The following is a 27863-nucleotide window of genomic DNA, read 5'->3' as shown; positions in this document are numbered from 1 at the left end:
TTTTCTCTGAGTAAACTGACACATTTCACCTAATTTCGCTTAGTCAAATTCACAGAGAAAAACTTTATGAAATGTTATATGAGTTTTAAATGCAACATTGTCAAAAATGTAAAAAAAAATGTCAAAGAATGCTCGAATTTTTCAGTTTTTATGAATTTTTCAGTTTTACTTTTTTTTCTACAAGTAGTCCGATCAGTTGCAAATTTCGCCCTTCAATATTTGATTTGTTTCTTTGTATTCACCACAAAACTCGCATCACTGTGCGAAATTTGAAGTTTCTAGGACAACGGGAATTGTGGCATAATTTTGATGAGCTGACCTTGTCAGTGAGTTCTTTATAAATTTTGAAGCACTGTAGCTTGTTTAGATCTGAGAGTCTGGGTATATCTCAAAGACTGCGATTAATTCGATTTCCACAATCTTTTGTTATACAAAAGTATTTTTAAAATTGTTTATGTACATTATATCAAACATTAATTTTTGGATTTTAAAAAAAATTAAATTTTGTTTTGTACATTCAAATTTTTGAAAACGTGACATTGAGTTTTTCTAAAATTTTGGCTTCAAAATGGCATACAAATTTTATTTTATTTTTCAAATAGAAACGGTTACAGAAGTTGTTAAAAAATACGCTGTATCGCATAATCAGAGACTGCAAAGTCATACCAATTCTGAAATGGTGTCCGTCTTGAATACAAGAAACCATGTTCGGAGATTAAGAAGAACCAAGCCTCATGAGCTTATGGTCTAAAAAAACATGGGAAAGTATTAAAAGTTTAAACTTCCCCCAAAGTGATTTTACAAAGTTAAGAAAGAAAAATCTGATGTCGATCTCTCAAGATTGGTCCTGATAAAGAGGTGGTTTTAGTGGTTAAGAGTCCCACACTACTTGGTGTCGAATACTGCCAAGTGTCTTTTGAAGAAAAATTTTTTCAGAAAATGATTTGTAAAAAAATTAGTTTTTTTTTAACTTTTTTTTAACGATTCAAGGGATTTTGAAAATATTTCTTATTCTTAATCTTAAGAAAAGAATAAAATTGCATGGGGTAGGGTGGGACACTTTTGACGGTGAGGCACATTTGATTTTTAGGCCAAATTTATTGACTCTCCATTAAATTTAAAAGCGTCATTAAAATAGGGAATTTTAAAATTAAAAACAAAATTCATTTATTCAGTCTCTTTTAAGTAGTTTTTTTGAAGTTTGACATCATTAACTAATTGAGCATTAAATTTTAAAGTCCTTTTAGATAAAAGCCAAATTCGACCTTTTAAGAGGGATTTTTAGAGCAAATTGAGGTTTTAAACAGGTTTTCTATTTATTCACTCTCCATTAGTGTCAAATGTCATTTCTTTGTTGTTTAAATATTATTAATTTTTTTGAAAAACGTCAAATTAGCTAAAGAATTATTTAAACAACAACACAATTATATAAATAGAGTCAGAATTTTTTTTTGTAGGTAGCTATGCATAATACATATATAAAATGACTACAGCTCACCAGAAATTCTATCATTGTTATTTAGAGGGGAGAGACAACACTTCAATATAGATTTTTAATAGACACAAAATCCAAAGAAATTAATGCATTTCTTACCTACTTCTCCGAGCTCAGAACAGCACATAATTACTAGATTTCCTAGATTTATCTTCTCCACTTAAAAAAAACCACTGATAGTAAAAACAATCAGGGTTGAGATACTGCATTGTATAATCAACTCAAAGCATTTTAGACCACTTTAGTATATCGTGACACTCGTCTTGGGATTTCGTCTTGCGTTTTCGGCTACAAAATAATTACGCGCCGTAGTTTTTATGTTTTTTCATATTGTTTATACATAATTCAAATCTTCAAATTCAATTTGACAAAATCGTAGTTTTTGACAGTTTGAATAAAAAATAAATAAAAATTCCCTAGGATATTTTTAACAGAGTTTTAAATTTAAAGTTTCCATTAGAGGTAAAGGCTTTAACTAAAGAAGAGTGAATTAAATGAATTTTTAATGATTTATACTTAAAGGCGTCAATAGTTTAAAAACGCCTTTAACTCAAACGATAAATTTCAATGTTTAATGGAAGCTCAATAAATTGGCCCTTAGAATTGTAAAAAGAAAGTTGATTTTTAATTTAAATTTAAATTTTTAATGACATTGTTTGGTCAAATTGTCCTCTACAATCATATACGAACTTTTACAGCTTTCTTTCGACTGCTGTGGTGTCTGAAGTATTTTTTTTTTATTTAAAAAATTTTCCGTAACTTTGCTCAGGCACGAATTAAGCGATATTTAATTTTGTGATAACGTAATTTAATGACTTTTGATTTCAAGTTGTAGTGTATTATTAAAACAAGATGATGCTATATTTTGTTTTAGTTATCTTTAGAAGTTTTAAAAATAAATAAAGTTTTTTTTTTTTATAAAAACTAAGTGTGGGACACTTTCGACGATAGCACGTGGGACACTTACGACAACGTTGACATGAACCCTTGCAACGTGCAATGAACTCCATTTTACCGAAATTTACTTTAACCTTACTTTAAAAATTATTCAATTACGTTTATCAATAAGTTATTGAATATTGATACTTTGTGAATTTATTTCATGCATACTCGTATGTATATTCGCATAAAAACTGAGTGTGATTTTAATTTTAATTTAAACATTGATTTCTGAAGTACCTCATTTAATTTTTATATTTTTAGATACATATGAGATTCGTTTATTTAAATAAATAAAGCCACGTGCCATGACAGAGCAAAAAAAATATCTTTTTTTTCTCCTTTTTGTGTCATATTAAACTGCGTCAAATGTGTCCCACGAGTTCGACGAAAGTGCTCTACCTATGTTGCACTTTCGACATTTTGAAGTTGTTTTTTAAATATTGAAATTATAAATTTAAATAAAACAAAAATCTCGTTCCAATATGTATATATTTATAAAAAGTTATAAGGAATCTACAGAAAATGTATCGAGTATGCCCACCCTAGCCTATTTTTTTCTGAGGCTCAATTTGATTTAAGATGTTGTTTTTTTTTTTTTTTTTTAAAGTAGTTTTATTTTTATGTTTTTGTTTTTAAATTTTTGTATGTAGGTATGCAAACTTCTGTATGAAAAATCTTAACAATTTTAGCAACTTGAATTCTAACAGCAAGTTCGTACGACCCAGTTGTGCCTTTTATTTGTTTATCGGTTAAAGTTTGTAGTATATAAATATTTCTACTACTTTTTTAGGTTTTCAACATATTTATGTAATTTTTTTTATTTTTTAACTGTTAATATTTAAAAAAAAAACATGTTTCTTATTTTAACTTAAACTTTTCGGTTCATAAAAATATCAATTAAATAAAAAAAAAATACGACTTTGGTAACGCATTTGGACCGGTGATTTTTGAAATTGATTGACGTCACTACTGACAAAACAGACATGTTAATGAGAAAATTAATAGTAAATAAACGATACCATTTCGTAGAAAATTTGCAATCAATATCTAAATTGATTAGTTTTATACATAGAGGGGGTTTTGGATAAGAAACCTGGTCGAAACCAGTGGCGGTTGTAACAATTCCGGGGCCCTGAGCAAAATTTAATGCAATGCAATTTTTTTTTTTATTCCAGTAATCAAACAAAATAGAAAATACTTGTCTATTAATGTATGTAACAAAGAAGATGTAACGAAATAATAATTTTGTATACCTCATAAATTTAAAAATGATTACTTTTAGGTACTTTTAAAAATGATGCTTTGCAAAAACAGTTAATATAGTACATACTAGAAAATTTGGTTTGATGTTAAAGTATTTAAATATTAGTGATTTTGAGTGAATTCTGATTTGAAATCAAGAAGAGAATTTCTCTTCTAGGAAGCGTTCTATCTGTCATGTCCGTGTGAATAAAACACTTTTGGAGGACTTTTGAATGCTCTCGGACGCTTCTAGGCTGCAAATCGAAAACGATTACATAAGTCAAACATTTCTTAATTAACTGAAGTTTCTTAAAGTAACTACACAAATTAGTCACATTTTTCTGGCCTTTTTATTACAAAAGTCTTGTGGAGTATTCCATGAAGAATGGTAACTTTTTTATAATTAGGAAAAAGAGTAATAGATGGGATTTATTGCAATGAAAAACTTCTTTAGAGGCAGAAAACTCTTTATCAAGAGTTAACAAGTGTTTGCGAACTTAACTCCTAAATCGATGTTCACCTAGCCAAATTTTTCATCAAGTTTTAAGTAAAAATAAACGCTTAAACGTGGTGGACTTAATGTCCATACGTAACGCAACATATATGTATCTAATTTATGGTAACTATATTTGTTAAATTGCGACTTATGGACGCTTCATTACATAGAAGCGATAATATAAAATTATTTTTAAGTGTTCAAATCGATCTAAAAACTGTTACAGTGGCGGATCCAGGATTTTTTTCTGGGGGGGGCACAAGGGACGGATTGGCAAAATCAGCCAATCGCCTTGTCGCCTTCTCGCCATGTCGCCTTGTTGCCATGTCGCCTTGTCGCAATGTCGCCTTGTCGCCATGTCGCCTTGTCGCCATGTCGCCTTGTCGCCATGTCGCCCTGTCGCCATGCCGCCTTGTTGCCATGTCGCCTTGTCGCCTTGTCGCCATGTCGCCATGTCGCCGTGTCGCCTTGTCGCCATGTCGCCATGTCGCCATGTCGCCATGTCGCCTTGTCGCCATGTCGCCATGTCGCCTTGTCGCCATGTCGCCTTGTCGCCACGTCGCCTTGTCGCCTTGTCGCCATGTCGCCTTGTCGCCTTGTCGCCATGTCGCCTTGTCGCCATGTCACCTTGTCGCCATGTCGCCTTGTCGCCATGTCGCCTTGTCGCCATGTCACCTTGTCGCCTTGTCGCCATGTCGCCATCAGAGAACCAAACGAGTCGAGTATTGTTTACGAACATCGAGTGCTTACTCGAAAAAAAACGATCTCGAACAAACAGAATCAACACAACTCAAATATGTTCGAGCTTTCCTGTTTAGGAGTATGATGACTCGTACCGTTTAGAAGATACGTATTCAAATCGCAATGCATACTTGTCATAAGAAAACTATTGAAATCAGTGGGCATTGATTTTGATACGAATATCTTTTTAACGGTTAAAGCAATTAATTTGCTGCCAGGGAACTTTTTATAGAACGTTTAAGTCCCTACAAGAAAACATCTTGCTAATTTGAAAATATTGAATTTTCAGTGAATTAGAAAATTTTGAAATTGAAAATTGATTTTTTAATTTTTTTCTCGATTTAAATCGTGAATAACTTCTTTAGAACTCAATTTAGAAAAAATTACTATGAGACCTTTTTTGTAGAGAATTAAATTTCCTATAAGAATCTGTCGTGGTTTTATTTTTCTATTCACTTATTTGCTCATCACAAAATTCCAAAGTGAAACAGTCAAATTGAAAAAAACACGAAAATTTTCAATCAGATCTTTTTTGTAGGAAATTTAATTTTTTATAAGAAAAAATGAACAGAAATTTTTTTTACTTTGATCGTCTAGCAGTTCTGTTGTAAAACATCATATCATGTATAAAAATAAAAAAAACCGATGATAGACCTCTTAAAATTTTTTTTAACGGCTCAAATTTTCACCAAATTTTTTTTTCATCATCCTGAACAAGATTTTCGAAGTAACTTTCAAAAAAAAAAATATTTTTTTTTTTTTGGCCCAGTCTAATATACAATTATTTTTTTTTTAGAATACCATTCATACCTTGGTTGTTGATGTCCATAGGTATCAAAATTTTTCACCAAAATCACTTTGAAGTAAAAAAAAACACTTAGGAAATTGAAAAAAAATTTCGTGTTTAGTTATTCGTTTATTTATTTGTGAGGTGGTAAAGGGATGCAACATAAAATTCGCATTTCCAGCCAGAAATAGACAAGAGTTTCACTCAAGTACTTTCTGTAATTATTCATATAATTTAACAACTCTATTAATTTGATTTGCTTAAAGTATGAACCAGTTCTGGGGGGGGGGGACTTTTTTGAGAAAAACTTAAAACGCAGTTTTACTGCAATGACTTTGAATATTATGTATGCAAAATTTTATCAAAATGAGCCATTTTTGAGAAAATTGCAATAACTCCATAATGATGTACGGGAAGAGCCGACATCCGCGATTTAAAAAATTGTAAAGACCATATTTCCCCTATCCGTATTTTTTGAGAAAAACTAAAAACGCAGTTATGTTAGAACTATATACAGCATTTCGTGTGTTAAATTTAATCAAAATCGTTAGAGCCGTTTTCGAGAAAATTGCAATAACTCGAAAATTATGTATGGGAGGTATACGTTTTAAGCGAGATATTAAAAAACAAAAAAAAACCAACCTTGGAAATGACGAAAAAAACATCCATACCAAATTTCAAGAAAATCCGTCCACCCGTTTAGGCTGTAGCTACTTGTACAGATGGACGCACGGACGCACAGACCGACGGACGTCATGACGAAACCCACTTTTTTGGGATTCTCCATCATCGTAATGTTAGTTTTGATTAAAACCTCGAACTTTTTTTTTGACACGAAACCAATACTTGCCCTATTGAGCAAGTAAAAATATTGAACATCATTGAATTGTATTTTTTTTTTTACTGAGAACGAATAATAAACAATTTTTTTTCTAATGTCGTTTTCTTCCACTCTAAATTTTTACTCCTTTTTCTGGAGTGATAGAACATAATGAGAGTAATTTTTTTTTTTTTTAATTATGAATCAACAATCGAGAAACTACCTTATAGAGTTCAGTGTTAACTCATCAGAAGTTCCCATAAAGGTCAGCTTTTTTTCTAATTGAACAATTGAACTTTTAAGATGGTTTTCAATTAAAAAATAAAAATGCATTTATTAAAACATTATTTTTTTTTTAATATTTATGAAGTTCAGTACAAAAAGAAACAGGATCTAAGATAAGGGCGCCTTCGTTTAAGTCAGAATATATTAGAGGAAGATTTGGGGCGTTTCCATATTTGGGGCGCTAAAAATAGAGGCGCCTTTGTGGAAGTGAAATAAATTGAACGAAAATTTGGCACACCTTTGTCCTTTGAAAGAAATAGGGCTTAAATAGGGACGTCTTTATGAAAGGAAAATATCTTGAACCCAGATTGGTGGCACCCTAACATTACCAATAACACAAAAATACTAAATATAACAAAGGTGTACCTATATTCTGTTGAAACAATACTCCTAAACTCTTATAATTTTGTTGCCATAGTTTATAAAAAAATCTTTTTTATTTAATTATTTTTCAGTTTATGGAATGACCTTGGGATTCCCAACGATAGTTATTCCAGCAATTCAGGGAGGCGATGGCCGTGAGCCAAGTGATATAGTTTTAAACAGAGACCAAATATCATGGTTTAGTAAGTTTACAAAAATAGCTATTTCTTTTCATTAATCAAATAAATTGTATAAATATTTTGCTTTCGTTATAGGTTCTATAAACCTTATTTGTGTTCCTTTGGGATGTCTCTTTTCTGGAGTTTTCAGTCAGCCAATTGGAAAACGCAAGGCTATGCAAGTAAGTATTCGCTGACAATGAATATTTAAATACAAATTCTGATACATCAATTAACTAGATAGTCAATTTGCCAATTTTGGGTTCATGGCTCTTGTTCCACTTTGCAACATCTACTGAACATCTTTATGCGGCTCTTTGTTTGGCTGGCATAGGTGGAGGTCTAATGGAAGCACCAGTAATTATTTTTTAAACAATACATTAAGTACACATATGTAACTAATGAATTAATTTAATTTTCACTATGCAGGTCCTTACTTATGTTGCAGAAATAACTGAGCCAAAGTATCGAGGTATCCTCTCAGTTTTAGGATCAACATGCGTCATGGGTGGCGTTTTTGTACAATTTATTTTAGGATCATTTTTGGATTGGCGAACTATTGCAGCCATTAATACAGTATTTCCAGTTATATCTATTGTTTGTTTATTTTTTATACCTGAAAGTCCAACATGGCTGATAAGGAAACAGAAATTCAAAGAGGCTATAAGAGCTCTGCAATGGCTACGTGGTTGGGTTCCTGAATATAAAATTGAAACTGAATTCAATCAGCTCTATGAACAATTGATTACGAAACCAGCTATAGAAGATGCTAATGATGGAATAACAGATACAAATAAGCGTACATGTTATCAGCGAATGAAGATATTTCGCAAGCAAACATTTTGGTTTCCATTCATATTGGTTTCGTTTACATTTTTCGTTGGACATTTTTCAGGAAAAACACCATTGCAGACGTATGCTGTCCAGGTAAATACAAAAAAAGTTATAAAAGATCATAGTTTTATTTATCAATTCATGTTTATTTACTGAATTTCTCACTGAACGAATTTCAGATGAGAATATATTTTTTTTTCTTTTTTTTCATATTTCAAGGTTCTAGTTCTTGAAACTCGGTTTAAATGATAAATCGGTATGGACAAGTATCCTTAAACATAGTTTTAAGAGCTAGAACTTTGTCAAAAATCGAAAGTTAGAGCTTGTTTTATAAGTAGGTAGTCGGGTTCTAGCTTTTCACTGATTTTTAATACTAGTTTCTAATATAATCATGATGAACTATTGCTACTTTGCAATAAAGAAACCAAATAAATCAAAGTTTTTTTTTAATTAGGTTAATCCACTCAACTTGTGAGGGGTAGCTTACTAGAAATTGAGAGGAGCATTTTCATGGAGCAACTTATTTTTTTTTTTATTACAAAAACCACAGCTTTTAAAAACAGATTGAGAAGAGATTCAAAGATTTTGCAACACTTTTACAAACACTCCATCAACGTGAATCCTAAAAATGTAAAATTTTTATTAACTACCATCTAATGCTAAAGTGGTTAAAATAGATAACAAATGACAACAGATAAAATTACTTGTTTGAAAAAAAAAAAATGTTACACATACACCATAGTAACCCAAAAAGATTAAAATTTGAAAATTGTTGCTGTTTTGAATTGTTCGGGGCTCTTTTAAATAATCTCCTTGCGATAATAGCAACTATAACAATTTCATAAATTGATTTGATCGCCGTCAGATCGTGATGGCTTGTTTTTTTTCCCAAAAAAAAAAAAAAATTCAAAGAAATGTAATTTTAAAATTTTGATATTGTATAACAAAAAACTAATGCTGCAATTAGTTGGTCAGCGAAATAGATCTACCTGTCAACATGCTGAAAAGATTGACAAAGTTGACAGAGACGACAAGTATTTCAATTTGATTCTGTCCCTGATTTTAATAGTCCAGACTAGATCCATCAATCTTACAATAACAGGACCTGGTTATGGCTATTTCCAAAGATAGTATGAGTTCAATTTAATACAAAAAATGAATTTCTTGGTCTTAGAATTAATTTAATTACATTGGCCCTAAGAAATAGACCCGAATTTAGCGAAAGCTCGATTTAAACAAAAAATAAAACATTCATCTCACTTCCAAATAAAAAAAGTTCTATGGTTTTAAAATCGACTAACGCCCATTCTAAGTTTAGAAGTTAACATTAAACATTTACACTAACATACATTTTTGTTAGTTTGTTAAAATCGAGTTTTGCTGAGGGCCATTACCCATTAGGTATAAAAATTAGTCTGTGAACAGGATAAATTGAAAAACAAGTTTGAGAAAGCAATAGCCTAGCAAACAAGAGTAAAGTGGTAAAATTTGGAATTAACGTTTAATTTGTTATGAAAATAAGGAATCTTAAGAGCTAATCCCAAATTCTTTCAGTGTACCATAACGATATTTTGATTTCAAAAGTCTGACAATATTTAATGTATGTATATTTTAACACCCTCGCGCCTTTGTCATAAAATGTACATGTACTGAGTTATTTGATGAAAAGCGAAAAAAAGAACAAATTAAATGATTCTTTGTAATTCTTTTTCTAATTTTGAGCCTTCGTTGACAAGATGTCAAGATCGTAACTTATATACTTGAAAATTGCCACAAAATTGTGAAACAAGCCCTTAAACAGACTTTTAATTTTGCCCGACTACTAAATAAAAAAATTACTTTAACAACACTTTTTATCAAGTTATATAAAATTATCTTTTCTTCCTATAGATTTTCCATACTCTGAAAGCTCCAATCAATAAGTTCCATGCGACAATTCTACTTGGTGTTGCAGAAATGATTAGTACAATACTCTCTGTGTGCTTAGTACACTTTACTGGAAAACGTCCTTTAGTACTTATTTCAACAATAGGATGTGGGCTGTGCTTCTTTAGTACAGGAACGTACGCTTATTTTTTGAATGTTATTCCTGGATTTGCCATTGATAATGTAGTTGTAAATGCTTCATCGTTAGTTCCAAAAGATCATCTAATCACCTTGGATAATATAACAAATATTTTCGAACAGAATCCTATTCTTGGAACGAATTTAGATAAGACGAACATAGCGGATTATGATATTACAACACGTATGCCTGAGTTGTTTGATACAACCTTGCATCCATCTATTGCTCATCTCGTTGAGGAGCCATCGGTTAGAGTAAAAAGATCGAACGATAGCTTCGATATGGAAACTGCTGAATTTAATCCATTTGATAGTTTACCTATATTTGATTATGGTGATGTTAATGATACAACTGAGATTTATCACCAAAGTGAAAATATTAAACAAGAAATAACTACCGAGCCAATACCAATAAAAGAAGCCGCAACTTCTTCGAATAATTGGGACAAGGATATACCAAGTAAAAACCAGGTAGCTAGTGATATATTATTGCCAATTCCAAAGCAAGACAAGAACAACCTGGTGTGGATACCATTGATTCTTATGTTGGGAGCAGCTTTCTTTGCACATCTTGGTATAAGAATGATTCCATGGATTTTGATCGGAGAGGTATTCCCAGCTTCTGTAAGAAGTACAGCTTCCGGATTGGTCAGTGCCGTGGGTTATATTTTCGGATTTCTAGCAAACAAGCTATTTATTCAAATGTTAGCTTCAATGGGTCTACCTGGAACCTTCTGGTTCTATTCATTTGTTGCTATTGGTGGAGCTACTGTTTTATTCTTTGTTCTTCCAGAAACTGAAAATAAAACATTAGCGGTAAGTTTCAATTGTTGATACCCATTTTTTATAACTTTTTTATCATTATTTTTTATTTCTCTACTCAAAAAAAGGAAATCGAAAGCTACTTCTCCAAAAAAACAAAACGAGGTCGTAAAACTTCAATTCCTTATGATCATTCTAAACCACCTTTTCTATCGGATGTGGAAAACATGAATGGTTTGAAAGTTCCAGTTGATGTAGCAGTTCAAAAAACAATTCAACTACAACAGAGTGATCTTATAATGTCACATTCAGTTGAACGGCCTGCTGGCCGTCCCAATCCTGGATATGATGATACAGAAGAGAAAAACAATACAACACATTTGTAATAAGATCTAAAAAAAAATTATCAATATAATAATAGTGTGTACATAATATTGGTTGTTAATATGTTATATTATGTTTGTATGATATATTTTTAAGTGCCAGTTTTAATTTAGTTAATTTTTATTATTAAAATGTTTTAGCCCTGATTTTTCAATCGTCAGTTAGACTATTAGAAGATTAAATATCAGTATAAAAAAAACTTTTATTCCTAGGAATAAGCTCTATCTGAGGTTTATCTGACTATTGAAAAATTGGCCCTTAGATGTAAATAATTATATAAAAATATTTTTATTAAAACTTAACTAAAAAAGTATTTTTATTTCATTAAAATTACAAAAATGCAAAATTCCTTTAATCGTGTGCGATATGTTTACATTGCTCTGAAATAAAATTTAAGTTATAAATAGTCATTTTTTATTTCCCTCGAAAACAAAACACCCTTCTACATCGACATTTAAATGAATCTCTTTGATTCTTCGTGGTCATGAAATGTGGACTACTGCATTCAAGCGATTTTTAATAGAAATTGCTTTTTATTCATACAACGCTACACGACGCGATACAACGCGACACAATGCGACACAACGCGACACGACGCGACATAACAATTATACTTGCATGAGGTCCATTTTGTTCGATTCGACAAGCTATAGTTTGTATACGTTTAGTTTAAGCCTTACTTACGCAAGTCATCCATTTTTTAAAGAAAGGAGGTCTCCTTAAGGCTATCTAGAGTTAAGAAGAAGCCTTGTAAATATCAGTTAAGACTTTTACAAGACCTGTTTGAACCGTTCTAAAGAAGCCTTGTATTTTCAAGTGACAGAAGGCCTCTATAAGACCTATTCCAAGAGGTTCTTGTAAGTATGCAAAGTTTTTATCCTACTAGATAAGCAATTTTTGTAACGCATTAGAAAAAAACATTGCATTTCAACGTGAGGTTTCAATTAGCTCCCAATTTTCTACTCATCTTTAACCCTCAGTCGGCACACGGGTGCGAATTTGGCAGGAAAAAAATGAAAAGTAGTCACAGAAAAGTGTCTTTATAAGGGTGAAAATAAATTTTTTTGGAATTGTGAATACAGTATTCAAATTCCTCGGAAAATTCTACATCAATTTCATATATCGTGGGCACAACGCCAAAACCACGAATCTGCAAAATTGTAGTTTTGAGAAAAACGGCTTCAAAGTTTTGGAAATTCATGCAATCGTATGGGAGCTCGTGCTACGGAAATTGATATTTTAGGCTTTTAGGCAACAGATGGATGATTAGGGTCGAAGCAGTGGATAGAGGGGTCGATGACCAGTTAAATGCCGCATTAAAGTGAAAATGTCCAAAAATGCATATTCGCGGTTTTGGCTTTGTGCCGACGATATGATTCTCCATAAAATAGTGAGACCAAATTCGCAAAAAAGAGGTGTGGCTACAGAGGGTTAATATTCGAGCATGGTCTATTGGTAAGGTGCTGGCTTGGTATGCAGAGGTACGTGGGATCGATTCCTGGCCGGGCCATGTGATGAAAATAAAAAAATGTGTTCTTTTTCAATTAAAATAATATTCTCATCATTTCAGAACAACAGAAAAAGCAGTGGAATTTCCAGAAAAGGAAAAGAAACAAAATAGGAAAAAATTAAAATAAATAAAATAATATAATATGTAGAAAATGCAAAACAGAAAAAATCAAGAGAAAATAAAAAAAATTAAATGAAATTCAATAAATTCTTTTTTTTATGCATAAATTCAACATCTTCTTCTACACCTTCAACAAGTTCTATAAGGCCTTATTATAGCATCCTACGCAAGTAATCCGGTCTGTGCATTAGATAAACCCTCTGCAGGAAGACCTCCATAAGGCCATTTTAAGCTGTTTGTCACAAGCTATTAGCTTGTGGATTACCTGTGAAGGAAAGTCCAAGAAAGACAATGCGACACAACGCGACACAACGCGACACGAAGCGACACAATGCGACACAACGCGACATAACCCTACTAACAATTTTGCTTCTATAATGCTTTACAGAAGCAACAATTGTATCAGTAAAGCTTTATAGAACCAAAATTGTTTGCCGGCAATGCAACACGACGTGACACAACGCGACACAATGCGACAATTCATCATCTTAGGGGTATTCATGAAACAGTATCAGCTTTACCACATGGCAAAATGGAAAAGTTTATTTTCATGATCGTAATTCAAAATGCTTAAAAGTGTGGTCGAGCTAGAAACTGATAAAATATGTATTTAAAATTTTTTTTATTTTATTTTTTTTTTTGTAAATATTACTCCCCTTTTGAAGTAATTTTAGTTTATTCTATCGTCCATAAACAGTTAAGCCTGGTACGCAGCTCGGGCTAAATTTTAGCTCCCATACAAATTATTGAAAAATTTTATCCGAGCTAAAAACGATCCCATACAATTTATCGATAACTTGTATGGGAATTTAATGTCGGCTAAAATTTAGCTCGAACAGCGTACCAGGGGTCGAATTACGGCATACGCTCGTTAACGAATGGTTGCTATGTGTCCCTATCGTTTTGTAATAATAAAATAGAGACAGAAATAGTCAAAACGTTAACGTATGAACGCAATCGTGTGCCGTAATTCGACCCCAGGCTTTAGGTAACTTAAACCTAGTACGCAGCTCGAGATAAATTTAAGCTCCCATACAAATTATCGATAACATGTTTGGGAATTTTATCTCGGCTAAAATTTAGCTCGATGTGTACAAGGCTTTTTACTTATTTCGAAATTTCAAGGAAACACGAAGTATGCCACACAATAATTAATTTTTAAGTACAGGAACAGAACTAATGCATTCCTTGTGTTCGTACCATAATCTTTTTTTTATACCATGCTTATATTGCTTTCCTTGTCCCTAAAATATAGCTAAACTTCTCTAAATGTCAAAAAAAAAAACAATAAATACCCATTTCATTCACTCTCATACAACATTCCCCTCTATAAATATGCCTATCACTTTTTTGTTTTGATTTGTTTTTTGTTTTCCTAAATTCTGTGGCAAAAACGAATTTTTTTTTATAAATTTTATCTTATTTAATTTTAATATAATAATAATTAAAGCAATAATAAACACTAATAAGAATTGTTCATTCCAAATTGAAATGTGCAGTGTGTTCAAATTAGATTTAAATAAATATTGTATCGAAGATGTTTGTAGAACTTGTGGTAGATGTGACGTTATAACATCTGCCAGCCTTGTAAATATATTTACTTTCGATCCTCAGGATGTGCAAAAACTTAATATTTTACGAATGTTTGATTTATGGAAATTAAATGTAAGTTTAAACATTGTAAAATCCTTTAAGCAAACAAAGAAATCTCTTTTGTTAGATATCTGAAGATGATAGCCTGCCTCAAAAAATGTGTAAACAATGTGTTGGGAAATTCAACCTAGTTCATAGTTTTCGCAAACAGTGTGAAAACATTCAAAGTGCTTTTAAAATACTCTTGGCCGAGCAACGTAGGTTAAAATCAGCCGAAAAGATTGCTAAGGAATCCTCCAAACTTGAGCAATTAACTAAAATTCAACCGAAACTCGAGGAACAACTCCCAAACAATGCTTCCACGACATTTGAATGTTTTGACGAGATTCCCTTTGAGGATGGAGAGTTCAAGAGTATTCAATACTTTGAACTTGAACCCCACAAACCTTTAGAATCCAACAGTCAAATTATTAAAGACCAAGAAAAAACAGAAACGCCACCTGACCTGATAGATAATTCATCAGATTTGTTTTATGGCGATGATAATGGCGATGGCGACATTGAAGACGATTGGAATGCAGTAGCTGAAGATCTCATTCCAAAATTAGAGCTAAATAACGATGATTCCAGTTTGGATTCAGATTTACTTAGCTCCGATGATGATCGAAAAGTAAATCGGAAAAGCAAAATAAAACCCAATAAATTTAAGTGTGAATTTTGTAAAAACTTCTGCTTGGAAAACCAAGAGGATCTAGATAATCATGTGAAGGAAATCCATTCGACTGACACTCCTTACACATGTTCTCTTTGCACGAAAACCTTTACCAATGCCAAGCAACGAAATTGTCATTTTATGGTGAGCCATAAATGGAAATCACACGAATGTGATGTTTGCCATAAAATGATAAAAGGTGGCAAACCGGGTTTGAAAAATCACAAAGATAATGTCCACAATAAATCTGATCATGAGTGCAATATATGCCATAAAAAGTTTGAGAATATCTCGCTAAGTCGTTTTAGATATCATCTACGATGGCATGATAGTTCGAAGCTTTTCTCTTGCAAATCTTGTGATAAAAGTTTTGTAACTCGATATCATTTGGAAGAACATGAACGTACACATACGGATGAGAAGTCGTTTTTATGTAGTATATGCGGGTTAGGTATGATAGTAAATGATTTATTTTTTTTTTTCAGATTATTTTGAATTTGCTTATTAAATGATATTAATTTTATGTAGGGTTACGATGTAAACAAAATCTTATATGGCATATGAAGACGCATACAGGAGAAAGAACGTATCAGTGTAATCAATGCAATAAAGGTAATTTTTAATAGTAAAAGAAAAATAATTTTCGAAACATATGTATGAATATCTAGAATTTAATAACAATCAGCCCTATCGAGGTATCCGTTCGGAGAAAGTTCAGAAACGATAGCCCGTTCCGATCGGAACTTACATTTCTTTCAAGGTATCTGTACGATCAAATACCTTGACCGTCAACCTGGGAACTCTATTTTGTCTTTTCTATTAAAAAGATAGAAAGATCCTGGTTGAGATAAAATTAAGCGAAATTACTTTAGATCCTATAACTTTTAAATTACTATATTATAGCCGATATACTATAAAACCGAAACTATAAACTTGTAGCGAACGACGAAATGAAAATGCAGCGATTTTTCCCCTAAGGGTTTTTAAACAAGAAAGAGATTTTATTAAAGTTGAAAGCTTCTATTTATACATACATTTTATTGCAGTTTTTTAGAGAGAGAAATTACGTTATTTTTAAGTAACATTTTTAAGGCGAATTCAACAATAAGTTATTATGGCGAATCGTATAAATGAAGCGCCAAATTCAAAAATAAATGTATTAAAAGTAGTAGAATTTATTCAATTTAAGAGTAAGTTAATTATTCAAAATTTAATTCAAAAATAAAGTAATTTATGATGATTTGAGCTCCAACAGTATCCACTTCGGAACAAAAAAATAAACTATAAAATCGCATTCATTTGACACATGTGTCAGCGTGATTTATTCAATAAATAAAAATCCTTGTGATGCTGAAGTCTTTTTAATTTCAACCAACCTCTCTTGCTAAGGCCTTGTCGCTGTTTTTTTATTAATTTGCACTAAAAAATCAAAATTATATTTAAATTTTTATATTTTATTCTTCGAAATTCCACTTTTCTTAAAATACTCCACACTATTTTATATCGGAGAATTTCCGATGAAATTTAACGTACAACTGTCAAAAAATCTTTGTTGAACACACTTCATCGCAATGCGTTTCATCGGAAGATTCTCCGATATGTCAATCGGAACGGATACCTCGATAGAAAATTCTCCGAACGGATACCTCAATAAAGTAAGTAATAGAGTTTCCGCATACCATCCTGGCTAAAGCCAAGAGTACCCATCTTATAAATAAGATTGGGCTCTATTAGTCCCTAGCATAGGGCTGAATATTCTCCCACATAACCGTTCTTACACTGACAGATAGTGTCATGACTCCTCTAGCGCTTAAACAAAGATTTTGATATAGACTAACCAACTGGCCAGGATAGTATTCCTCCCATTGTTCTGAAGAGGTTTGTTTTCACTCTGGCAAAAGCACAATGTCAGTTATTATGTCAGTTATCTCGTTTTATAAATTAGGAGTGTATTTAATGGTATTAAAACACTTTGTCATTTCTCAGAAAATCGAAAAAAAATGAAACTAAAACTGTGATTTTTCATACGATTTTGAGTTTTCAACGGTTTTTACAGCCCAAATGAGTGGGATCCATTTGCTGTTTTCATTTAACTTGGACTAGTTTAGTTCATTATTTAAATGATGGTTTGAAAAAAGTGAAAATATATTTTATCCTATTTTGAAAAGTCACTCCTCTTTTTTGATACTTGCACTCTTGACGTATTTGCAATTTTTGGTCTCGGTGTTTTCATTACAAATCACCCTGTGTGAAATAATACATACTCATACGCCAAAACAACTGCGAAATGTTTGGATTTCCTCTAAAAATGATCTAGCAGTGATGCTTAAGGCTTACATATCGTCGCCTCAGAAGCAAAATGGCATATCTTAAAATTAAAAAATCACAAGCTATTTTCTGGTCAAACGCAAATTGAAATGAACAAATGATAAAAACCACAGATTTACTATCAATTCAAGGTGATGCCACCAATTTTGTTTAGATCCCCACATCCATAATTTTTTTCATTTTTCGTCCCAACCGACACGCTATACGTTGTTGTCCCATTTTATGCAAATCAAACTGAACTCAGTTTTTGTGAAAAATATGTTTACGTTTTGTATGTAAAGTACTCATTCATTAAATTAATTTATCTTTAAAGCTTTTCCAACACCGACTGCACTTGCATGTCACATAAAAACTCATAGCAATGAAAAAAAGCACGAATGTGAAATTTGCAATAAACTTTTCAAAACAAAAGGAAGCCTTAAAACGCACATTGGAAATGTACATAAAGTCGATTTTAATGATGGTACGCCAAACTCATCACCACGTTATTGTTGTCAATTGTGTCCGAGAAATTTTATTTTTGAACGTGATCTCATTAAGCATTTAAAAACGCACGAACATAGGCGACACGTTTGTGAAATATGCAATCTATCCTACCTACAGTCTTCCCACTTGAAAAAGCATATGGACACAGTACATCTGAATATTAAGCCTCATGTATGTGCAATTTGTGGACATGCTTTTCCATTTGAATTTAATCTTAAACAACATGAACTAACGCATCAAGGTAATCTTATACAGAGTAATTAGTTTATATTTATAATTTTGTTAAATAATATATTCAAAGAAAAAGGATTCAAGTGCATTGTATGCGATAAAGCATTCACGCTGCTTCCTTCTCTGTTGTCACATCAGAGAACTCACACTGGCGAAAAACCTTACCAATGTCATCTTTGTGAAAAAGCATTTACAAATAGAGGAAATCTTAAAAGTAAGATGATTTCAATTTAATTTGAAGGTGAATTAATTATTATTTTTATATATTTCAGGTCATGTTGAAAAGCATTTGATAGAGCAGAAGCAAAATCAAACTTTTACACAAATTGTGCTACCAGTTATTCCTGCCTCTGGAGAAATCCCGCAACCATCAGAGCTCAATATATTTGATATAAACAACTCTTGTGAACCAGTGGAACAGCAAGATTTTAGCAATCAAATAATCGAACAATGTGAACTAGAAACATTGAAATAAATCTTTTTTTTAAGATATACATTTGTTTAATTATATTAAATTGAAGAAAGTGTAGCCGGAGATCGTTCGGATTGTCTTAGTATAGATTGAGAGTAAATCCACATTCTTTGGAATTATACTATTTCAAAAAATTACACAAAAAGAACCAAAATACTATACTATAAGGTTTGATTAGGAATCTGAAGCTAGAATTTTTGTTGGTCTCCGTGTTTGTATTATTACCATTTGGTACAGGTAAAATAGTACATAAAATCAACAATAAAAACAAATTGTTGCACTCATAAATCTTGGCTTTTGGGATAAGAACCAAGTATCAAAAAAGTGGATTCAAGATTGTTTTTGGAGAACAAGAGGGAGAGGGTGAAGGCCAAAAATATAGTGAAAAAAATTGTTTGTGAAATTTCATCATAATGAAACATGTTTTTAAGGTATTTTTAGGTGCTGAATCTAACGGCATAAAAATAAAGTTAAGGGCTTTTTGGGTACAATTACAGATTTTACTGCCTCTTCGAAAAAAAACCCTTTCACTTAATTTTTTTTAATAAAAACTTTTCCTGCCTTCTATCCCAAATTCAACGTTTTTGCCAAACTTCATTAGGGTGACCCATCATTTTTGTTTTCACTGAAAAAAAACACCCTTTTAACCATGATATTCTTATAAACACTTTAGATTCTTGTTTCTAATCTCAAAAGTAACATAATTACTGAATTTTAATAGGGTACCACTGTTATTACTCACTTTTTCCAATATACCCATACTTTTCTCTGCACCTAAAAAAAAACACCCTTTCACATGAAAAGAATGTATAAGTTTATTATATTCGTAATTCCCATGGGAAAGAAAACATTTTTAATAAATTTCGTAAGGGTAAATTTTAAACCATTGATTTTATCGGACTTATAGCAGATTTTCTTTATTTGCCAAAAAAAAAAACACCCTTTACCTAGAATATTTGTATAGACTGCTTTATTTTATAAATAAAATATTTGTACCAATATTCGTTGGTGTAGCATGTTTGTTCCAGTTTTTGTGGTACTAATTCCGAATTTCATCATTTCTTAAAAAAAACACCCTTTCACTAAAGATAATTTTGTAGACTTTTTAGATTCTTAGCTCTTTTAAAGCCTGGTATGCTGCTGATGCGAAACGAAAAATTTTCAAGCCGACAACGAAAATGCTAACGAAAAAATATCATTGAGTATTCTGTCAAAGTCAAAATAAAAAATTGAAAATTAATTTAAAATCAAGAAAAATCAACAGAAAATAATTTCTAAAGCAAGAAATAAAAAAAAAAGTGAAAAAACCGTCAACACTACTCTTGGAGTCAAGAAAAATGCACAGGACAGTAAAAAGTAAGTGACAAATGAGTGAAAACTCTCCAATTTTTCGCTAGAGCTGTGTACTGAAAAACGAAAAGCAAAACGAAATTTTTCGTTCAAGATTTTGTTATCGAATTTTTGTATGTAAAATTTCGTTTCGCTTTAGCTGAGTACTAGGCTTTAGCTCTTATACGAAACGAAACCTTTCCAACACATAAATTAACTCATCAAAAAACACCCTTTCACTAAAAATATTTACAGAAACTTTATGAATCCTTTGTCCCTGAAATTATCTAAAACCTTCATTTTTTCGTTAGCTTTTTCGCTGTCGATTTTGGAGACTTGAACTCTTCAACTGCGTACTAGGCTTTAGGCAGCTAAAATTAAGCTCGATCTTAAAAACTAGTCCATTTGATGCTTTTAAGAAAATTTTCAAAAGGTTAAACATTAAAATGTTTCAAGAAAAAAAAAATTTCGAAATTTCATGCAAATTAATATAAGTCAGTTCTACACTAAGTTTATAACTTCCGAATTCAGTCATATTTGGTTAATTTTGGTCAGAGTGATTTTTAAATTGATCTGCGATTACGTGTTTTTTGCATGAGAAAAGTGTTTAAGTTTATCGAATTAAGCATAAGATATGAAATTGTGTTGTAAAATGGTGTTCAACTCATTCCATACTCTTTGGCAGTCTTTCGTAGTTTTATTCCCTACTGAGAGAATTCTCTCCCAACTTTCATTAATTTGACAGACTTCCTAATTTAGTGCACAAAAAGTCTGGAACAGGCCTATTAAAAGCCTAAGGCGAATTGTTATCCACCTCAAAACATTGTTTGGTGTGGCGGTCACTCTTTGAGTTTACAAATACGAGATTTAAAAAGGTTCAAAGTATTGACGGTCCACCTTATAATTCAGCCCCATCATGAGTTTCACGTGAACAAGATTCCACCCGGAAAAATTGAATTTCACACATGCGAATTTGATCGCGCGATTATTCAGTCGCAAATAAGATGACAACAATTTCAATGACTGTAGACTTGATATTCAAATTTTTAATCTCGGGAAGCATGTGTGTTCACAGGCATTGAAATCCTTGTGATGCATTTTTGCGACTAAAACCGCATGTGTGCGCCTATCCTTATTCCCCCATTGTAAGTTTCGGGCGAAAAATCACTATACCTTTTGAAATTCCGGGCGAACAAAAATATTCCGATTGGAAATCGTGAAACTCATAACCCATTAAAAGATTCATGAAAAATAAAAGATTCATAACCTTCGGCAACCCTAAGTCGATTAGTAAACGTCAAACAACATCTTTCCGTTTACACCTTCAATTCAATCCAAAAATTCACACATGGCATTTATTTGTCGGCTTCGTTTACCTTTTATTCAATCCCAAACAAATACTGCCTACATTTTAAAATCTTTTTCAAAGTTTTTATCCAACTCAACAAAGTTAAACTCTAATAAAATACTCAATTCAATAATGCCAAGCAACGAGAACATGTCTAAAAAGTTAAAATCTGATCAATTTACAATTGGAACTCACAGTGGTACTTTTCACTGTGACGAAGTTTTGGCATGCTTTATGATTAAGCAATTGCCCGCCTATTCAGATGCGAAAATCATTCGCAGTCGTGATGATAAGGTCCTAGATGAATGTGATATGGTTATAGATGTTGGAGGAGTATTCAATCACGATGCCAAACGATATGACCATCATCAAAAAACCTTCCAAGAGTCACTTAGCTCTTTGAGGCCCGAATTTGGTGAAAATTTTAAAATTAGGTAAGTACATTTTTTCATATTCGATTTGTTGTAGTGCTAAAAAATGAATTTCTGCAGACTTAGCTCAGCTGGACTTATCTATACCTTCTATGGTGAAGATGTAATCCAAGAGCTTTTAAAAAAGAACGGAAACGAAGAGTTAACCCCTTCGGACTTGAAGGCGGTCTACAAACAAATTTATAAGAGTCTGATCCAAGAAATTGACGGCATCGACAATGGTGTGCCAATGTTCGATGGTGAACCCGCTTACACTATTTCAACGCACCTTAGTGCTCGCATAGGTAACCTTAATCCGTCATGGGAAATAGTAGACTATGACTTGGATGATATTTTCCAAAAAGCAATGGAAACCGCAGGTAAAGAATTTACCCAAATAGTAATGAGCTTTGCCACCTCGTGGATAAAGGCTCGATCACATGTTAGAAAAGCAATAGAAAATGCTAAAAATGTCCATAAATCTGGAGAGATATTAGAATTGCAACAATTCTGCCCATGGAAGCACCATTTAGCCGATTTAGAAAAAGAGTACAATATCGTAGGTGTACCTAAATATGTTCTCTTTAATGAGAAACCCGGAAGTTGGAGGGTAATTTGTGTCCCCAACTCACCATCGAGTTTTGTTTGTAGAAAATTTCTAATGGAAAGTTGGAGAGGTTTCCGTGATGAAGAGCTTTCCAAATTGGCCGGTCTTCCTGGTTTGATATTTGTTCATCATACAGGATTTGTTGGTGGAGCTGATACCAGGGAAAGCGTTTTGCAAATGGCTATTAAAAGTTTAGAAAATTAATAAAAAGAAGGACACAAATAAATGACTGAATTAGGGTGATTTTATTCAGTCGAAGTTTAACGTAACTTGAGGATTTTTATTTTCAACTTAAGAAACTGTTTTTTTTTCACTTCAAGTTTAGAAAAGCAAAAAAAAAATTATTTGATTACTCACAAAAACAGATATAAAATTTCAGAATTGAGTGGAAGCGATTCAAACTGTTTTCTTGGATTTCAGAATGAGTGATTCCAATCGAAAACGACAATAATTTCGTTTTCGATTGGTTTCAAATTCAAATGTTTCGCGTTAATTGAGAAGCGTTTTTCCAAAAATCAACAAACGCCAAAAATGAAGAAATGAGATATTGGTATCAAAATTTTTGGCATGACCAGGCGCACAAGATGACGAAATAAAAAAAATATAAAAGCTTATAGTTTTTATTTAAAAAATTATTTAAGAAAATCGTTTTTTCAAAACTCAACAGAACCAATAACAAATGTATGGAGGTTTTGCAAAACTCAACAAAATATTACGAGTTTTTGCAAAACTAAACAAATTTGCAGGTTTTTGCCAAACTCATTAAAGTTTGCCTGTTGTTGGAAAGACTTATCTTTTTTTAAACATCAAATATTATTATTGTAGTTCTTACATGGGTTGATTGAATATGCATAAAAGGTTATAACGTAAGTTAGAAAAAAGTATACTTTTGTATTTGTTTCGTTTTGAAAAAACGCGGTGTTTTCGTTTTCAAAGTAAGAACAAATCGTTCCTTTGAAAATTAAAGTTGAGCCTATCGATTAGCTTTGCAAGGCAGAACAACTCCTCGTTTCAACATTTTGAAAATCTGGTTTTGTATTCAAATGGGAAACAAAAAACCTTCTCCTGAAAAACTTGAAAAAAACATTTGTTGAGTTTTGAAAAAACGATCCTCAATTATTCTTGGAAGAATTCGTCGTCGGTTTTGAGCAGCGAAGATGATAAAGAAGAGCAATATTTTCATCTTGAGAGACGGCAATTTAAAATGCTTCCGCGTATAGGTTTAGAAAAGTGGGATGACCACGACTTCATCTATCGTTATCGCCTCCCAAAACGAATAACGATCATGGTGCTTGAATTAATTAAACATTCTTTGCCTTGCGACGAAAGACGGTATGGCTCATTGGAATTTCTTTTTCTCTAATAGCTCGCGTTTGTTACGACCTATTACGCAACTGAGGCGTTCAGAAAAATAATGGTCAAGTCCATTTGAAATCTGGGCATTATTTTGAACTTTGAAAAGCTTTTTCTCAGGAACTGAAGGAACTTTTGAAATAAATGTTTCACAGGTCAATAGCTCTATTTTTTATTTGATGTAAAAAGAAACCCTTAAGTTTTAAGATCTTAAATTATCCAACCTATAGAGAAGTGGACTTGACCCATTATTAATCTGAACGCCTCAATTATTGATCGCATTACGATACTATGCACTCGGATCAATTCAAATCATTGGCGATTGCAGATTTTACTGGCAATTCAACCGTACATCATTTATGTTAACAACAAGTATCGAGATCCATTGCCAATCTTGCACCAAGTTTCGCATGCCAGAGTAGCAAAAGGAAAAGGTAAAAGTGGCAAGTGATTTTTTTTTCGAAATAGCAAAATTCCCTCGCACTATTGGGACGATTGATTGTACAAATCGTCATGTGAGTTCTTATTTGTCCTATAAACCAAAAACTAAACTTTTCAGGAGAGCGTTTTTAAACTTCAAAGTGGTGGTTTGCTTATTATTTTGTATGTTTTTTTAAAAGATTAGATATTCTCCCAATCATACCTGAAGCAATCTGCATGTTAGGGTTTTTCAATATTGATTTAAAAGAGTTTTAAAAAAAAAGTAGTAAAATGGACATAATATGACAGCTGTCCATAAAGTTACAAACACATGAAAAACAAAAGCTACAAATTTTTTCTCCAGCGGAATTTGTATTGGATATAGGACATAAAAACAGAAAAAGTAGGAAACCAAATATTTTTATTGAAATCGAAACTCATAACATTATTTATTTGAGTTTAAAAAAAATAAACGAAAATATTATACAAGGGTTTTAGTTTAGAGACAACTCAATCAAACTCAAACAAAATTTGCTGTGTAGATACGTGGTTCACGCAGAACAGGACGATATGGATGATGTCCTTCTTTTTACTTGCTCTATAGGGCAAGTATTGGTTTCGTGTCGAAAAAAAAATTTGAGGTTTTAATCAAAACCAACATTACGATGATGGAGAATTTCAAAAAAGTGGGTCTCGCAATTCCGTCCGTGCGTCTGTACGTCTGTGCGTCTGTGCGGTTGTGCGTCCATCTGTACACATTTCCACAGCCTAAACGGGTGGACGGATTTTCTTCAAATTTAGTACAGATGATTTTTATAGAATTCTGAAAGTTGGTTTTTTTTTGTTTTTTTATATCTCGTTTAGAACGTATACCTCCCATACAAAAAAATACGATATTGCGAATTTCTCGAAAACGGCTCTAACGATTTTGATTAAACTTTGTATACGTAATATTTAAAGCAGTGGCAATAAAACTGCATTTTTATTTTTTCTCAAAAAAGTCAAATAACAAAAAAAAAAATGTTTTCATGCCCTAAATGTCGGCTCTTCCTCAATATCAATTTTTTTTTTTAATTTAGAGCCAGCTTTTAAAATCTACAAGTAGACTAACATAAAAGTGCTTTGAACTGCAAGAGCAAGTACGTGCGACCCCAGTCGTGCATTTTATTTTCATTAGAGATGGTTACCTTAGCATTAAGCAACGATACTTTTGGCAATGCAATGACTTCAAAATTTGAGTATTTCGCCTCTTCCTAGGAGGAGCTATTATGGGGACGTAAGTCATTTTGTGTGAAAAATATAACTTCATTGGATATAGGACATTTAAGCACAAATTTTGCATAATTATAAAGCAAGTATTTGTCCTACTGCATACAAAAACGTATATAGGACAAATAAGAATAAAATTCATCGAAATCGGCAAAAATGGTCTATAGGACAAATAAGAACTCACGTGACGAAATCTGAATTCAATTATCAGGTGGAACATTTTAGAAACTACTCCCTGAACTTTCTTGACAGTATCTGATGCGAATTTGAAGATAAACGATAACATTTTGCAAATGGCCATTAAAAGTTTACAAAAATTAATAAAAAGAAAACAAAACTAAATAACCGAATTAATATTTTATTAATAAAAAATTGTTTTCCACTTGTCCCACAAGAAATAAACAAACATTGTTGGAATATGAATTTATTATTTTAGAAAATAGAAAAATGCAAAACTTTGGTTGCATCTCAAAATCTAATCCATTCTGGTCTTCAATGTTTTGACGGTAGTTTTGTCCTTTTCGATTATGTACACAGTTGCACCCCAACCACTGATGGCATCACGGTCAAATGCGTTGATCATTGCCTGTGAGATGACCTCAAACAATTGGTCTGGTTCCAAATCGGGTTTCCACAGAGTTTCGCACATTCCATACAATTGTTCGCCACAAGTACCGGCAACAACAAAATCATCTGGTTCATTTGGACATCCGATCAAATCCATGTTGCAAATGAATGGTTCCAAGGTTTTGGGATCCAGACCAGCTATAACGGGTTCAATGAAGTAAGGACCAAAGCGATGTTCATAGAGGAAGCTTGACAACATTGCCGAGAAACGTTTTGGTACCATTTCGCGGTTCTCACGAAACTCGTAGAGATTCTTGCGGAATGCCAGACGATCTTTCACAGTTAGGATATCAGTCTGGAGTCCAACTAAACCAAGATACATACGTGGATTGATTTGGAATACTTTTTCAAAGTCAGTTTCAATGGTTTGCGCTTGGACACCGAATCGACGGTCAGTAGCGATTGCTACGCAATCTTTACCACGCATAGCAACAACACAACCTCCATTGTAAGCTAGGATCGACATTTTTGTTTAATTTTTAATGCAAAGTATACAATAAATAGTGTGAATTAATATTATTTGCAATAACTTAGGAGGATGACCAACAAATTCAGTCCGTCGGTTTTTTTGGGGTTAGAATTTTTTTTTGTTTCGCACAAAAGATGACAGGCAAATCACAGACAAAAGATGGGGAAATTTTAGTAAGAGTATTGCCAAGCATAAAAAACATTAAGGGTGCAACAGATTGAGATGCGACGCGAATGTGTTGCGTCGCTGCGAAACTGCCGCCGTGGTTTGAGATAGAAAATCGTAACGAAATTTTTGTTTTTTTAAGATTTCGTAAGAATATAGATAATTTCGTTCCGTTTCAGAAACATATTGCGGATGAAGTTGTAAAGGCTTTACTACATTCACCACTTTTTGCAAAAGTGTAGAAAAGAGTTTACCAATTGTTTTTTAGACCAAAAACTAATGTTGTTTTCGATTGGTTTCACTCAAGGTTTCACTCATTCTGAAATCCAATAAAACAATTTGAATCTCTTCCACTCAATCCTGAAATTTTGTATACTGTATTGGTGAAAATTCAAATAAAAAAAATTTGTTTGTCCACTAGGAAATTATTTATGACATTTAATTATTTAGATATATGTCGTTTTCGATTGGAATCGCTCAAGGATTCACTCATTCTGACATCCAATAGTTTCGCTTTCACTCAATTCTTTAATTTTATATCTGTAGATATTGGTGAGTATTCAAATAAAAAAATGTTTGCTTTTCTACTAGGAAATTTGGTTTGACGTTTAATTATTTAAATACTAGTGATTTTGAGTGAGTTCTGTTTTGAAATCAAGGAGAGAATTTTTATTCTGAGAAGCTTTCTTTCTGTCATCTTCGTCCGAATAAAACACTTTCAGAAGGCTTCTTTATGAATTCGGACGCTTTAGGATGGCAATTCGAAAAAGACATAACACTTCTGCGTTATTTTTTTAAAGTTTTCCAGCTGGAAAACCATACAAAATTACATTTGAAAATGTTCACTATTTGAACCAATGTGGTAAAGCTTAAAATTATTCAACTCATACTTTTTTTAATCTGGCAGTGCTGCCTTTACTACTCAGCACATTTATGGCAATTACAAATTCTTCCCAGTATTTTAATTCTTGTCAAAATCAAAATTAACTTCAAATAAAAAGAACCGCAAAACACCACAAA

General features: G+C 32.2%; 5 protein-coding genes across 8 annotated transcripts in view; 4 read left to right on the top strand and 1 right to left on the bottom strand.

The window, feature by feature from the left end:
- LOC129915929 (facilitated trehalose transporter Tret1) overlaps positions 1–11528 on the top strand; it is a 39657-nt gene extending 28129 nt beyond the window's left edge. For 3 of the 4 annotated variants that reach the window (XM_055995640.1, XM_055995639.1, XM_055995638.1), the window contains 6 exons: positions 7264–7374; positions 7447–7532; positions 7591–7707; positions 7780–8277; positions 10075–11064; positions 11139–11528. In XM_055995640.1, the coding sequence (XP_055851615.1) occupies positions 7264–7374; positions 7447–7532; positions 7591–7707; positions 7780–8277; positions 10075–11064; positions 11139–11396 (2060 nt within the window). In that variant the 3' untranslated portion in view covers positions 11397–11528. Of the gene's footprint in view, positions 1–7263; positions 7375–7446; positions 7533–7590; positions 7708–7779; positions 8278–10074; positions 11065–11138 lie in introns of those variants that run through there. The other variant, XM_055995641.1, reaches the window with a different exon arrangement.
- LOC129915934 (abasic site processing protein HMCES) overlaps positions 1–27863 on the top strand; it is a 38921-nt gene that overhangs the window by 7492 nt on the left and 3566 nt on the right. The gene's annotated exons all lie outside the window — the stretch shown is intronic.
- Positions 14406–18860, top strand: LOC129915930 (zinc finger protein 25). Its single transcript, XM_055995642.1, has 6 exons — positions 14406–14689; positions 14745–15780; positions 15858–15941; positions 17971–18384; positions 18445–18588; positions 18647–18860. Exons 1-6 carry the CDS (start codon positions 14516–14518, stop codon positions 18847–18849), a joined length of 2055 nt encoding a protein of 684 aa, XP_055851617.1. The 5' UTR covers positions 14406–14515; the 3' UTR covers positions 18850–18860.
- LOC129915933 (MYG1 protein) lies at positions 21574–22748 on the top strand. Its single transcript, XM_055995647.1, has 2 exons — positions 21574–21957; positions 22015–22748. The coding sequence occupies exons 1-2, from the start codon at positions 21656–21658 to the stop codon at positions 22742–22744; spliced, it is 1032 nt and encodes a 343-aa protein (XP_055851622.1). The 5' UTR covers positions 21574–21655; the 3' UTR covers positions 22745–22748.
- Positions 26016–26803, bottom strand: LOC129915935 (proteasome subunit beta type-3). The gene has a single exon (XM_055995649.1). It carries the CDS (start codon positions 26673–26675, stop codon positions 26058–26060), a length of 618 nt encoding a protein of 205 aa, XP_055851624.1. The 5' UTR covers positions 26676–26803; the 3' UTR covers positions 26016–26057.

The sequence above is a fragment of the Episyrphus balteatus genome, chromosome 3 (assembly GCF_945859705.1).
Source record: "Episyrphus balteatus chromosome 3, idEpiBalt1.1, whole genome shotgun sequence".
NCBI lineage: Eukaryota > Metazoa > Arthropoda > Insecta > Diptera > Syrphidae > Episyrphus > Episyrphus balteatus.
Note: the sequence above shows the minus strand (reverse complement) of the source record. Positions and strands in the feature narration are given on the sequence as shown.

Excerpts from the sequence above, each read along its gene's own strand:
- LOC129915930 (XM_055995642.1), top strand. The coding sequence starts at position 14,516 with ATGTGCAGTGTGTTCAAATTAGATTTAAATAAATATTGTATCGAAGAT. Across the intron at positions 15,942-17,970 it reads GTGTAATCAATGCAATAAAG|CTTTTCCAACACCGACTGCA; the intron begins GTAATTTTTAAT and ends TTATCTTTAAAG. Across the intron at positions 18,589-18,646 it reads AAATAGAGGAAATCTTAAAA|GTCATGTTGAAAAGCATTTG; the intron begins GTAAGATGATTT and ends TATATATTTCAG.
- LOC129915933 (XM_055995647.1), top strand. The coding sequence starts at position 21,656 with ATGCCAAGCAACGAGAACATGTCTAAAAAGTTAAAATCTGATCAATTT. Across the intron at positions 21,958-22,014 it reads GGTGAAAATTTTAAAATTAG|ACTTAGCTCAGCTGGACTTA; the intron begins GTAAGTACATTT and ends GAATTTCTGCAG.
- LOC129915935 (XM_055995649.1), bottom strand. The coding sequence starts at position 26,675 with ATGTCGATCCTAGCTTACAATGGAGGTTGTGTTGTTGCTATGCGTGGT.